Raw genomic sequence first — 15976 nt, 5'->3', positions numbered from 1 at the left:
AAATGGCCGCTAATCCGACTATTGTCTAGACCTAGGATACATATTTCGAAAGAGGGCAGCAGACTAGGATGCCTATCCCTTTGTCTATTATTCCTGATCCACAGCCATGCCATTTTGTTCCGACCTGTTTAATAGTTTTGAGACGCATAATGGACCGAGGGACATCCGACTAAGGCTACTGACAATAGCCTGGTAACTGACCTCTCTGTGTGTGAGTTAGCATGGTATATGCCATGAGGTCAACTGCTTTTAGACTGCCTCCACGTGGCCTATGCTGCGCTATAGTTCAGCACATATAAAATCGGAATTTTTGTCAGTTTTTGAGCTCAATACGCACGCTTATTTCTCAATACGCAAGCTAACGACTATCATATCCTTTCAACACACATGTTCAAGTGCATGCAAAAAATATGGCTTCTTTAATAGAATAAAAAAATTACGGGAGATATTCATCATTTTCTACCCCGGTATCCAAAGATTTATCGTCTGAATATCAAATCGTACATAGCACATTCACGAGTATCGATCCCGGGTATTGATTTTAGTGTCTCTGCTGTACCAAGTAATTATTATTATTAACCAGGCGATGTTGGTGTGCATGGTCTGTGCACGATTTTCTCACTTTCACAATTTCTAACAGCCAAAGTTACACACCATACAATATTATTTTTTTTCCCTTTCTAACAATACTTTTTTAAAGATTTGGTGAAAATATAGTCAACCATTTCCCACCAAATACAACCCTGCATGCATCTTGAACTGGTCATTTGATTCTTCAAAGACAATGCTTGTACCATAAAGGTTCATCATTACAAATGTCTCAATCCATGTTAGAAGAGAAATGGCCATGTAACAGGCTATGCCAGTTGAAATCCATACACCCTCTATGGAAGACATGACCTTAATCTCCCACACAGGGAGTGTGAATTTCAAATGGGGTTACCTGAATGGGTGACTCCATTTGAAATTCACACTCCCTGTGTGGAAAATTTAAGAGTTCAGGTCTTCCATAAGGATGTATGGATTTCAACTGGAATAACCTATAGAGGGCAGTGTAATCAGGTTATTGAATTGTGACTTCTATCTTGTGACACTCAAAATTAACTACAGAGGGCAGTATGAGGGATGAATTGACAGTGCCATCCAGGCGGCGAGTGCCATGATGGTCTGAGAGAGCCGCCAAAACCACTCAGCCATATGGCATTTTCCATACACTCGGTTAGTTTTGTGTGGTTCATTATCGAACCCCAACGGTTTTAGTTTGTATTAATATTATTTATTAACATAGGCCTACTTGCTTGTGATATTTTCAGCATTTTAAAATTTCAAAATAATCCCATTCAATTACACGATTGACAACTGAAATGTACTGAATTTAGAGAATGCACGGCGCTCACCACCTGGTGCCATCCGATCCAGGCTAGCAGTAGTTACATGTGTTGTCATCAGCTACAATTTTCCAGATATTTTCTTTGCCAAAATTCATGAGAGCATCCTCACACATTGGTATTGTGTGCAAAATTTGATCAACTTCGACCTTAAATTACACAAATCATGCATGTAATATGCATCTTATATTATATTTTGGTGGATGAACACAAGTTTCTCCTCCATGTTTATTTCTGCAACTGTAGAAGTTGAGCACATTTCACACACCAAACCTATGGGTCAAGGCTGGCACACAGGTGTTTTTCCTTGAAGAAAAATCATAAAAATCCATTTAATTGTCCTCAAGAGGCAAGTAATGAGCAATCCCTGTTGAAATTCATACATCCCCTTTCAAAGATATGACTTTGAGGTTACTTGAATGGGTGATTCCATTTGAAATCCACACCCCCTTGTGCAGTGCTCTTACACTGAAGGAGCTACCCTTGAAAGTTGAAATAAATAAAAATAAATCATGCTGCGCCTTTGCCCTGATGCAAACTAGTCTTTTTAATTCGGTCATAAAAAATCTCAAAAGGCAGCCTTTTGAGATATGACAGTATGTGAAGCAGACGACAAATCATATTAACTCCCTGAGCACTACCTGCTGATCTAACATTGCCACTGATTGGTCAATTACATGATATCTTCATTTTAATCACCAGTCAGAATGGAGCTTTGCAAATAATTCACCCCAATTTTTTTTTTGTGTGGTGAAATTATTCTAACAATGTTGCTGATTGGCCCAATTGATAATGAAAACTTCTTTTTGACCAATAGGCAGGTAGTTCTCATGGGGTTAACAAAACAACACAAGGCAGCCATGGCGTTTTTCGCTTGTTGCATCTGAACTCTTCATACATAATCACAGTCTTCTGAGGTCATTTTCCATGCCATAGATAGCTGCTTTAAGTCTATGTAATTCACTTTGCATTCGCTTGGAGCGTGTTGTAGTCTTGTGGACATCTTTTAGCATGTGTATGTCTCCGTCTTCTCCAAGTCCTATGGTCACCTGAAATCAACACAAAAGGTAGGATATACTATTTAGGCCTAATTGTATAAATTCTAGAAGTTGGTGAATTTTTATATCACACAGCATTTTGTGGGACATGAGAGCACATTTTTTGAAATTTGCAATATCATACAAATTTTATGGCAAATTATTGAAATTTGATATTTTTTATATTCAACAGTCCTTGAAGTAGACTATGCCATAGTCGATTTTTGATAAATAAAACATGTTATTAATCATGATGAAAGGATTCAGTTGAACTTGAAATTATACTGATATTTATTACATCAAAATACTAGTATAAAATTGTTATGAAAAAGTTTATATAATTATATTAGTGACAGTAAAAGTAAAGTATAGGCTTATATTATTGAATGCAACATATCATAATGTCATAATTATATTGGCACTTCAATACTGAACAATTCTGATTTTAGAATCTATCAGTTTATTAATCGCGAAAGTCCGGGTTAAAAATCGACTATGGACATTGCATTTTAAACGGGACTTTGATTGGGCAAAGTCCCTAATACACACACTGTCAATCATACTTGTTTATCAGTCCAATTTAACCGCACGCACAAAGCTTGGAAGTACAAGCATGGTACAAGACACGCTCATGTAGTTTAATGTTCCCGCCAACACAAAGCCCGAATAGTTGTGTACCATGTAGTTATTAATGGTAATGGCAGGTGCCCCGAGGATTTAAACCATAATGAGATATGGGCGACCAGATCCATTTAAAGATGCATTACATCATGGCCAATTTTAGTAGGCCAGAAATCCAACAATCTCATCCATAGACAGCCGTGTTAAGCATGCAAACCGCAATCCAAAGTCAGTAGTCCACTTGGGAAGCTAACAAACAGAGGGGGGTACGGTGACTGAAAAGATCAGTTGTGAAAATCTATCAATTGTGCACAAATTAATTAAATCAGAGTTTTAAGCTTAAATGCAATAACTTAAGTATGTACAATGGACAAGTGTATGTAGCAGGGATGAAAAGCCGACCATCAATTGAAAATTTTGAACTTTCAAATTGAAGATACTCATTTTTTCCCAAAAAAATCTATATATTCAATACAAAAGGTCAATGTTTCCATATGATAGACAGCTTTTCATCTCAGCTACATATACCATTAGATTTATACAATTTTTCAAAAATATCACTTTTAAATCATTTACCATAAAATAATTCGTCGCCAGAGTGCTACACTATCGAAAGTGACATTTTTGGCCAAAATGAGATTTTGACGAATTATGGAAGGCCATATAAAAACGCACATTTTAAACCAGGTTTTAAGTTTCAAAATTGCTTAATTATTTTTAATTAACAAAATAAAATATCGTAAGTGCAATGCAATTTTAATTAATGCATGCAAGACTATCGTATGTGCCACTTACGATAGTCTTGCACGCTAATTTTGTTTTTCATTTGCTACAAGACCATCGTATGTGCCACATACGCTACTTTATTGGGCCTAAACAACAAAATCACGGAATGCTACACCATCGTAAGTGCAAAACAGTCTCTAACACATCACTGGCTGTGACGCTGGCGGCTGTATGCGTTGTCACCATGCTGGTTAAGTTCATAGCTCCCATGACTGGTAATAGAGACGATAAATCCGGTGTTTTTAGTTTTAGATTCATTAATAAATCTTGAGAGATAACATTACGGCAAAAGGTGTCTTGCTTCTGTAAATATTATGTGCCAAAATAAATTAACACTTGTTAAGAAACATAAAATGGCAAAATATTGGGATATTTGAGCCGATATAACGCATATCCTAATTTAGCAATGAATGCTACACTATCGTATGTGGCACATACGATAGTGTTGCACTCTACACCTATTTCTATTTGAGTGCAACACTATCGTATGTGGCACTTACGACATCTAAATCAGTAAATAATTCTTCGATTTATTAACTTTAACACCATTTATATAGTTTATATTATTAAAATCAAATTGCTTTACATTCCCATGACATTTTATGGCTACTTGGAATCAAACGGCTACGCTAAACACAAAAATGCTCCTCCTGTAAAACTGTCCAAACTGCACTTACGATAGTGTAGCACTTTGCCGACGAATTGTTTCTTGTACATCTTTTAAAATCTCTACTACAAATTAAATATCTACCCTGAAGATTACCCAAATACAAAACTGCAATGGACTATTCCATTTAAAATCCACACTACCTGTGTAGAAGATTTTGGAAATATCTTCCACAGGGGGAGTATGGAATTCACACAGGGAGAGTATGGATTTCAAATGGAATGAACACATTAGGCAGCTCCATCTGAATTTCATACACTCTCTGAAATACATCTCTGAAAAATCTTCCACAAAGGGAGGGTGAGTTTCAAATAGAGTTGGTTAATGTGCTAATTCCATTTGAAATTCACACTCTCCCTGTGGAAGATTTTTCATAAATCTACCACAGTAGACCAGATTTCAAATGGGATAGCCCAATATTATTGAAACTTACTTTATATAATTGTTTTTCCACATCTTTCAACCTGACCCTGAGCGTCTTGACGTCTGTCTTGAAGCCTTCTACCTCTAGATTACGCCTCTTCTCCAGCGCCTCATAACGTTGATTCATCAGTTGAAGTCTCTTGCTCAGTTTCTCTGTTCTATCCTGAAATATTCAAGTTTGAAGACATTTTAGAATCAGTCACACCATTGGGCTATTCCAGTTGAAATGCATACATCCCCTATGGAAGACATGACCTCATAATCTCCCACATATTCAGGTAATTTGTAATTCACACTCCCTGTGGGTGGTTGGTTGGCATAGGCTGTAAACAAACAACCGCTATATATTTGCCCGAAAAACTCACTTATGAATTTGGTGACATTTGGATCGAAACTGACGGAGACTTTGATTAACTCACATACATAGTCAGTCAGTCAGTCACAACATTCCCCTATTTATAGTAAGAGTCATATCATGTCATATAGCGCAACTGTCTTTCAGCGCCCATGACATGCATGCTGTTGTGATAGGATTGTGATCTGAAGTTCTAAAAAATACATGTTCAAAAACAAATTCAGTCAAAAAGTCAATTTGGACACAACTGTGCAGTCTGTGACACAACTGCACAGTCTAAGATTTTGGTGGCAAGTCTGGCACTTTTGTAACACATAAGTTTCTCAGTCATCAACACAGAAATATGACGAATGAGGGTGGCAGTCTAACTGTTGTATTCCACTGACATCTCAGACCACTGACACAATAGGCTATTCCATTTTAAATCCACCCTGTGGAAGATTTTGAAAATACCTTCCACAGGGGGAGTATGAATTTCAAATAGAATGAACACATTAGGCAGCTCCATTTGAATTTCATACACCCTCTGAGAAAGATTCAACTTGAGTCTTCCACAGAGGGAGGGTAAGTGGGGGTGTGTGGATTGTAAATGGAATATCCCAATTACAAAGGCAGTCTGCAGACGGTGGATGACACGATAGAGAGAGACGGCAACACTGCTCAGCCGTATGACACTTTCCACACAATCGGAACATGGAAGTAAATTTGGACTGAATTTCGCAGCTGCCATGATCACTGGTACGCGCCATTCAATTTGCACACTGAGTGATCGGAGCCTAACCAGCACTGCGAATTTGAAACCGTCACAGCGACTCTCACCCAGTAATAATCACATTTTTACTGTATTTAATTAATTTGAAGGTTAGTTTTGTGGGGTTCATTATCAAACCCCAACAGTTTAGCTTGTATTTTATATTATTTATTAACATAGGCCTACTTGTTTGTGATATTTTAAGCGCTTTAAAAATTTCAAAATAATCCCATTCAATTACACGGCCGACAAAGGAAATTTACTGAATTTAGAGAATGCATTGCACTCACCACCTGGCAGTCTGCTTGATTACAAATAACCTAATTTGATTACCCACCTTAAACACTTCTTTACTGACATCGTCCTTCTCTCGTATCCTAGCCAACTCATCCTCTAGTGTAATCACTTGCTCCCTGTACATATCGGCAAGCTTCTTGATTACCCACCTTAAACACTTCTTTACTGACATCGTCCTTCTCTCGTATCCTAGCCAACTCATCCTCTAGTGTAATAACTTGCTCCCTGTACATATCAGCAAGCTTCTTGATTACCTACCTTAAACACTTCTTTACTGACATCGTCCTTCTCTTGTATCCTTGCCAACTCATCCTCTAGTGTAATCACCTGCTCCCTGTACATATCAGCAAGCTTCTTGATTACCCACCTTGAACACTTCTTTACTGACATCGTCCTTCTCTCGTATCCTAGCCAACTCATCCTCTAGTGTAATCACTTGCTCCCTGTACATATCAGCAAGCTTCTTGATTACCCACCTTAAACACTTCTTCTCTTACACCGCCCTTCGCTCTTACCCTAGCCAACTCATCCTCTAGTGTAATCACTTGCTCCCTGTACATATCAGCAAGCTTCTTGATTACCCACCTTAAACACTTCTTTACTGACATCGTCCTTCTCTCGTATCCTAGCCAACTCATCCTCTAGTGTAATCACTTGCTCCCTGTACATATCAGCAAGCTTCTTGATCACCCACCTTAAACACTTCTTTACTGACATCGTCCTTCTCTCGTATCCTAGCCAACTCATCCTCTAGTGTAATCACTTGCTCCCTGTACATATCAGCAAGCTTCTTGATTACCCACCTTAAACACTTCTTTACTGACATCGTCCTTCTCTCGTATCCTAGCCAACTCATCCTCTAGTGTAATCACTTGCTCCCTGTACATATCGGCAAGCTTCTTGATCACCTACCTTAAACACTTCTTTACTGACATCGTCCTTCTCTCGTATCCTTGCCAACTCATCCTCTAGTGTAATCACTTGCTCCCTGTACATATCGGCAAGCTTCTTGATCACCTACCTTAAACACTTCTTTACTGACATCGTCCTTCTCTCGTATCCTAGCCAACTCATCCTCTAGTGTAATAACTTGCTCCCTGTACATATCGGCAAGCTTCTTGATTACCCACCTTAAACACTTCTTTACTGACATCGTCCTTCTCTTGTATCCTTGCCAACTCATCCTCTAGTGTAATCACTTGCTCCCTGTACATATCGGCAAGCTTCTTGATTACCCACTTAAACACTTCTTTACTGACATCGTCCTTCTCTCGTATCCTAGCCAACTCATCCTCTAGTGTAATCACTTGCTCCCTGTACATATCGGCAAGCTTCTTGATGTCCTACCTTAAACACTTCTTTACTGACATCGTCCTTCTCTCGTATCCTTGCCAACTCATCCTCTAGTGTAATCACTTGCTCCCTGTACATATCAGCAAGCTTCTTGATTACCCACCTTAAACACTTCTTTACTGACATCGTCCTTCTCTCGTATCCTAGCCAACTCATCCTCTAGTGTAATCACTTGCTCCCTGTACATATCAGCAAGCTTCTTGATTACCCACCTTAAACACTTCTTTACTGACATCGTCCTTCTCTCGTATCCTTGCCAACTCATCCTCTAGTGTAATCACTTGCTCCCTGTACATATCAGCAAGCTTCTTGATTACCTACCTTAAACACTTCTTTACTGACATCGTCCTTCTCTCGTATCCTTGCCAACTCATCCTCTAGTGTGATCACTTGCTCCCTGTACATATCAGCAAGCTTCTTGATTACCCACCTTAAACACTTCTTTACTGACATCGTCCTTCTCTCGTATCCTAGCCAACTCATCCTCTAGTGTAATCACTTGCTCCCTGTACATATCAGCAAGCTTCTTGATTACCCACCTTAAACACTTCTTTACTGACATCGTCCTTCTCTCGTATCCTTGCCAACTCATCCTCTAGTGTAATCACTTGCTCCCTGTACATATCAGCAAGCTTCTTGATTACCCACCTTAAACACTTCTTTACTGACATCGTCCTTCTCTCGTATCCTTGCCAACTCATCCTCTAGTGTAATCACTTGCTCCCTGTACATATCAGCAAGCTTCTTGATTACCCACCTTAAACACTTCTTTACTGACATCGTCCTTCTCTTGTATCCTTGCCAACTCATCCTCTAGTGTAATCACTTGCTCCCTGTACATATCGGCAAGCTTCTTGATTACCCACCTTAAACACTTCTTTACTGACATCGTCCTTCTCTCGTATCCTTGCCAACTCATCCTCTAGTGTAATCACTTGCTCCCTGTACATATCGGCAAGCTTCTTGATCACCTACCTTAAACACTTCTTTACTGACATCGCCCTTCTCTCGTATCCTTGCCAACTCATCCTCTAGTGTAATCACTTGCTCCTGTACATATCGGCAAGCTTCTTGATTACCTACCTTAAACACTTCTTTACTGACATCGTCCTTCTCTCGTATCCTAGCCAACTCATCCTCTAGTGTAATCACTTGCTCCCTGTACATATCGGCAAGCTTCTTGATTACCCACCTTAAACACTTCTTTACTGACATCGTCCTTCTCTCGTATCCTAGCCAACTCATCCTCTAGTGTAATAACTTGCTCCCTGTACATATCGGCAAGCTTCTTGATTACCCACCTTAAACACTTCTTTACTGACATCGTCCTTCTCTCGTATCCTTGCCAACTCATCCTCTAGTGTAATCACTTGCTCCCCTGTACATATCGGCAAGCTTCTTGATTACCCACCTTAAACACTTCTTTACTGACATCGTCCTTCTCTCGTATCCTAGCCAACTCATCCTCTAGTGTACTCACTTGCTCCCTGTACATATCAGCAAGCTTCTTGATCACCTACCTTAAACACTTCTTTACTGACATCGTCCTTCTCTCGTATCCTTGCCAACTCATCCTTCAGTGTAATCACTTGCTCCCTGTACATATCGGCAAGCTTCTTGATCACCTACCTTAAACACTTCTTTACTGACATCGTCCTTCTCTCGTATCCTTGCTAACTCATCCTTCAGTGTAATCACTTGCTCCCTGTACATATCAGCAAGCTTCTTGATTACCCACCTTGAACACTTCTTTACTGACATCGTCCTTCTCTCGTATCCTAGCCAACTCATCCTTCAGTGTAATCACTTGCTCCCTGTACATATCGGCAAGCTTCTTGATCACCTACCTTAAACACTTCTTTACTGACATCGTCCTTCTCTCGTATCCTAGCCAACTCATCCTCTAGTGTAATCACTTGCTCCCTGTACATATCGGCAAGCTTCTTGATCACCTACCTTAAACACTTCTTTACTGACATCGTCCTTCTCTCGTATCCTTGCCAACTCATCCTCTAGTGTAATCACTTGCTCCCTGTACATATCAGCAAGCTTCTTGATTACCCACCTTAAACACTTCTTTACTGACATCGTCCTTCTCTCGTATCCTTGCCAACTCATCCTCTAGTGTAATCACTTGCTCCCTGTACATATCGGCAAGCTTCTTGATTACCCACCTTAAACACTTCTTTACTGACATCGCCCTTCTCTCGTATCCTTGCTAACTCATCCTCTAGTGTAATCATCACTTGCTCCCTGTACATATCGGCAAGCTTCTTGATCACCTACCTTAAACACTTCTTTACTGACATCGTCCTTCTCTCGTAGATCCTAGCCAACTCATCCTCTAGTGTAATCACTTGCTCCCTGTACATATCAGCAAGCTTCTTGATTACCCACCTTAAACACTTCTTTACTGACATCGTCTTCTCTCGTATCCTTGCTAACTCATCCTCTAGTGTAATCACTTGCTCCCTGTACATATCGGCAAGCTTCTTGATTACCCACCTTAAACACTTCTTTACTGACATCGTCCTTCTCTCGTATCCTAGCCAACTCATCCTCTAGTGTAATCACTTGCTCCCTGTACATATCGGCAAGCTTCTTGATTACCCACCTTAAACACTTCTTTACTGACATCGTCCTTCTCTCGTATCCTAGCCAACTCATCCTCTAGTGTAATAACTTGCTCCCTGTACATATCGGCAAGCTTCTTGATTACCCACCTTAAACACTTCTTTACTGACATCGTCCTTCTCTCGTATCCTTGCCAACTCATCCTCTAGTGTAATCACTTGCTCCCTGTACATATCAGCAAGCTTCTTGATTACCTACCTTAAACACTTCTTTACTGACATCGTCCTTCTCGCGTATCCTAGCCAACTCATCCTCTAGTGTAATAACTTGCTCCCTGTACATATCGGCAAGCTTCTTGATCACCCACCTTAAAAACTTCTTTACTGACATCGTCCTTCTCTCGTATCCTTGCCAACTCATCCTCTAGTGTAATCACTTGCTCCCTGTACATATCGGCAAGCTTCTTGATCACCCACCTTAAACACTTCTTTACTGACATCGTCCTTCTCTCGTATCCTAGCCAACTCATCCTCTAGTGTAATAACTTGCTCCCTGTACATATCGGCAAGCTTCTTGATTACCCACCTTAAACACTTCTTTACTGACATCGCCCTTCTCTCGTATCCTTGCCAACTCATCCTCTAGTGTAATCACTTGCTCCCTGTACATATCGGCAAGCTTCTTGATTACCCACCTTAAACACTTCTTTACTGACATCGTCCTTCTCTCGTATCCTTGCCAACTCATCCTCTAGTGTAATCACTTGCTCCCTGTACATATCGGCAAGCTTCTTGATCACCTACCTTAAACACTTCTTTACTGACATCGTACTTCTCTCGTATCCTAGCCAACTCATCCTCTAGTGTAATAACTTGCTCCCTGTACATATCGGCAAGCTTCTTGATTACCCACCTTAAACACTTCTTTACTGACATCTTCTTTCTCTCCTATCCTTGCCAACTCATCCTCTAGTGTAATAACTTGCTCCCTGTACATATCGGCAAGCTTCTTGATCACCTACCTTAAACACTTCTTTACTGACATCGTCCTTCTCTCGTATCCTTGCCAACTCATCCTCTAGTGTAATCACTTGCTCCCTGTACATATCGGCAAGCTTCTTGATCACCCACCTTAAACACTTCTTTACTGACATCGTCCTTCTCTCGTATCCTTGCCAACTCATCCTCTAGTGTAATCACTTGCTCCCTGTACATATCGGCAAGCTTCTTGATCACCCACCTTAAACACTTCTTTACTGACATCGTCCTTCTCTTGTATCCTTGCCAACTCATCCTCTAGTGTAATCACTTGCTCCCTGTACATATCGGCAAGCTTCTTGATTACCTACCTTAAACACTTCTTTACTGACATCGTCCTTCTCTCGTATCCTAGCCAACTCATCCTCTAGTGTAATCACTTGCTCCCTGTACATATCGGCAAGCTTCTTGATCACCTACCTTAAACACTTCTTTACTGACATCGTCCTTCTCTCGTATCCTAGCCAACTCATCCTCTAGTGTAATAACTTGCTCCCTGTACATATCGGCAAGCTTCTTGATGACCTACCTTAAACACTTCTTTACTGACATCGTCCTTCTCTCGTATCCTTGCCAACTCATCCTCTAGTGTAATCACTTGCTCCCTGTACATATCGGCAAGCTTCTTGATTACCCACCTTAAACACTTCTTTACTGACATCGTCCTTCTCTCGTATCCTTGCCAACTCATCCTCTAGTGTAATCACTTGCTCCCTGTACATATCGGCAAGCTTCTTGATCACCTACCTTAAACACTTCTTTACTGACATCGGCCTTCTCGCGTATCCTGGCCAACTCATCCTCTAGTGTAATCACTTGCTCCCTGTACATATCAGCAAGCTTCTTGATCACCTACCTTAAACACTTCTTTACTGACATCGTCCTTCTCTCGTATCCTTGCCAACTCATCCTCTAGTGTGATCACTTGCTCCCTGTACATATCGGCAAGCTTCTTGATTACCCACCTTAAACACTTCTTTACTGACATCGTCCTTCTCTTGTATCCTTGCCAACTCATCCTCTAGTGTAATCGCTTGCTCCCTGTACGTAACGGCAAGCTTCTTGATCAGCTACCTTAAACACTTCTTTACTGACATCGTCCTTCTCTCGTATCCTAGCCAACTCATCCTCTAGTGTAATCACTTGCTCCCTGTGCATATCAGCAAGCTTCTTGATCACCCACCTTGAACACTTCTTTACTGACATCGTCCTTCTCTCGTATCCTTGCCAACTCATCCTCTAGTGTAATCACTTGCTCCTGTACATATCAGCAAGCTTCTTGATCACCTACCTTAAACACTTCTTTACTGACATCGCCCTTCTCTCGATCCTAGCCAACTCATCCTCTAGTGTAATCACTTGCTCCCTGTACATATCGGCAAGCTTCTTGATTACCTACCTTAAACACTTCTTTACTGACATCGTCCTTCTCTCGTATCCTAGCCAACTCATCCTCTAGTGTAATCACTTGCTCCCTGTACATATCGGCAAGCTTCTTGATCACCTACCTTAAACACTTCTTTACTGACATCGTCCTTCTCTCGTATCCTAGCCATCTCATCCTCTAGTGTAGGCACTCGCTCCCTGTACATATCGGCAAGCTTCTTGATCACCTACCTTAAACACTTCTTTACTGACATCGTCCTTCTCTCGTGATCCCAGCCAACTCATCCTCTAGTGTAATCACTTGCTCCCTGTACATATCAGCAAGCTTCTTGATCACCTACCTTAAACACTTCTTTACTGACATCGTCCTTCTCTCGTATCCTAGCCAACTCATCCTCTAGTGTAATCACTTGCTCCCTGTACATATCAGCAAGCTTCTTGATCACCCACCTTAAACACTTCTTTACTGACATCGTCCTTCTCTCGTATCCTAGCCAACTCATCCTCTAGTGTAATCACCTGCTCCCTGTACATATCGGCAAGCTTCTTGATCACCTACCTTAAACACTTCTTTACTGACATCGTCCTTCTCTCGTATCCTTGCCAACTCATCCTCTAGTGTAATCACTTGCTCCCTGTACATATCAGCAAGCTTCTTGATTACCCACCTTAAACACTTCTTTACTGACATCGCCCTTCTCTCGTATCCTAGCCAACTCATCCTCTAGTGTAATCACTTGCTCCCTGTACATATCGGCAAGCTTCTTGATCACCTACCTTAAACACTTCTTTACTGACATCGCCCTTCTCTCGTGATCCTTGCCAACTCATCCTCTAGTGTAATCACTTGCTCCCTGTACATATCAGCAAGCTTCTTGATCACCCACCTTAAACACTTCTTTACTGACATCGTCCTTCTCTCGTATCCTTGCCAACTCATCCTCTAGTGTACTCACTTGCTCCCTGTACATATCAGCAAGCTTCTTGATCACCTACCTTAAACACTTCTTTACTGACATCGTCCTTCTCTCGTATCCTAGCCAACTCATCCTCTAGTGTAATCACTTGCTCCCTGTACATATCAGCAAGCTTCTTGATTACCCACCTTGAACACTTCTTTACTGACATCGTCCTTCTCTCGTATCCTAGCCAACTCATCCTCTAGTGTAATCACTTGCTCCCTGTACATATCGGCAAGCTTCTTGATCACCTACCTTAAACACTTCTTTACTGACATCGTCCTTCTCTCTCGTATCCTTGCCAACTCATCCTCTAGTGTAATCACTTGCTCCCCTGTACATATCGGGCAAGCTTCTTGATCACCTACCTTAAACACTTCTTTACTGACATCGTCCCTTCTCTCGTATCCTAGCCAACTCATCCTCTAGTGTAATCACTTGCTCCCTGTACATATCGGCAAGCTTCTTGATCACCCACCTTGAACACTTCTTTACTGACATCGTCCTTCTCTCGTATCCTAGCCAACTCATCCTCTAGTGTAATCACTTGCTCCCTGTACATATCAGCAAGCTTCTTGATCACCTACCTTAAACACTTCTTTACTGACATCGTCCTTCTCTCGTATCCTAGCCAACTCATCCTCTAGTGTAATCACTTGCTCCCTGTACATATCAGCAAGCTTCTTGATCACCTACCTTGAACACTTCTTTACTGACATCGTTCTCTCGTATCCTAGCCAACTCATCCTCTAGTGTAATCACTTGCTCCCTGTACATATCAGCAAGCTTCTTGATCACCCACCTTGAACACTTCTTTACTGACATCGTCCTTCTCTCGTATCCTTGCCAACTCATCCTCTAGTGTAATAACTTGCTCCCTGTACATATCAGCAAGCTTCTTGATTACCCACCTTAAACACTTCTTTACTGACATCGTCCTTCTCTCGTATCCTAGCCAACTCATCCTCTAGTGTAATCACTTGCTCCCTGTACATATCAGCAAGCTTCTTGATCACCCACCTTGAACACTTCTTTACTGACATCGTCCTTCTCTCGTATCCTTGCCAACTCATCCTCTAGTGTAATAACTTGCTCCCTGTACATATCAGCAAGCTTCTTGATCACCTACCTTGAACACTTCTTTACTGACATCGTCCTTCTCTCGTATCCTAGCCAACTCATCCTCTAGTGTAATCACTTGCTCCCTGTACATATCAGCAAGCTTCTTGATCACCCACCTTGAACACTTCTTTACTGACATCGTCCTTCTCTCGTATCCTAGCCAACTCATCCTCTAGTGTAATCACTTGCTCCCTGTACATATCAGCAAGCTTCTTGATCACCCACCTTGAACACTTCTTTACTGACATCGCCCTTCTCTCGTATCCTTGCCAACTCATCCTCTAGTGTAATAACTTGCTCCCTGTACATATCGGCAAGCTTCTTGATCACCCACCTTAAACACTTCTTTACTGACATCGCCCTTCTCTCGTATCCTTGCCAACTCATCCTCTAGTGTAATCACTTGCTCCCTGTACATATCGGCAAGCTTCTTGATCACCCACCTTGAACACTTCTTTACTGACATCGTCCTTCTCTCGTATCCTAGCCAACTCATCCTCTAGTGTAATCACTTGCTCCCTGTACATATCAGCAAGCTTCTTGATCACCCACCTTGAACACTTCTTTACTGACATCGTCCTTCTCTCGTATCCTTGCCAACTCATCCTCTAGTGTAATCACTTGCTCCCTGTACATATCGGCAAGCTTCTTGATCACCTACCTTAAACACTTCTTTACTGACATCGCCCTTCTCTCAGTATCCTAGCCAACTCATCCTCTAGTGTAATCACTTGCTCCCTGTACATATCAGCAAGCTTCTTGATCACCCACCTTGAACACTTCTTTACTGACATCGTCCTTCTCTCGTATCCTAGCCAGCTCATCCTCTAGTGTAATCACTTGCTCCCTGTACATATCGGCAAGCTTCTTGATGACCTACCTTAAACACTTCTTTACTGACATCGTCCTTCTCTCGTATCCTAGCCAACTCATCCTCTAGTGTAATCACTTGCTCCCTGTACATATCAGCAAGCTTCTTGATCACCTACCTTAAACACTTCTTTACTGACATCGTCCTTCTCTCGTATCCTTGCCAACTCATCCTCTAGTGTAATCACTTGCTCCCTGTACATATCGGCAAGCTTCTTGATGACCTACCTTAAACACTTCTTTACTGACATCGCCCTTCTCTCGTATCCTTGCCAACTCATCCTCTAGTGTAATCACTTGCTCCCTGTACATATCAGCAAGCTTCTTGATGACCTACCTTAAACACTTCT

At 41.3% G+C, this 15976-nt stretch overlaps 1 protein-coding gene across 1 annotated transcript in view; it reads right to left on the bottom strand.

Moving 5' to 3' along the window:
* Positions 1-409: 409 nt before the first annotated feature.
* The window catches only part of LOC140171856 (coiled-coil domain-containing protein 77-like), a 38548-nt gene continuing 22981 nt past the window's right edge, over positions 410-15976 (bottom strand). Inside the window, exons 9-10 of the mRNA XM_072195186.1 lie at positions 4933-5085; positions 410-2437 (exon numbers count right to left, since the gene is read on the bottom strand). Coding sequence (XP_072051287.1) covers positions 2291-2437; positions 4933-5085 — 300 coding nt within the window. The 3' untranslated portion in view covers positions 410-2290. The remainder of the gene's footprint in view (positions 2438-4932; positions 5086-15976) is intronic.

This window comes from Amphiura filiformis, chromosome 15 (assembly GCF_039555335.1).
Source record: "Amphiura filiformis chromosome 15, Afil_fr2py, whole genome shotgun sequence".
NCBI classification, from domain to species: domain Eukaryota; kingdom Metazoa; phylum Echinodermata; class Ophiuroidea; order Amphilepidida; family Amphiuridae; genus Amphiura; species Amphiura filiformis.
This window is presented reverse-complemented; position numbering and strand designations above follow the sequence as displayed.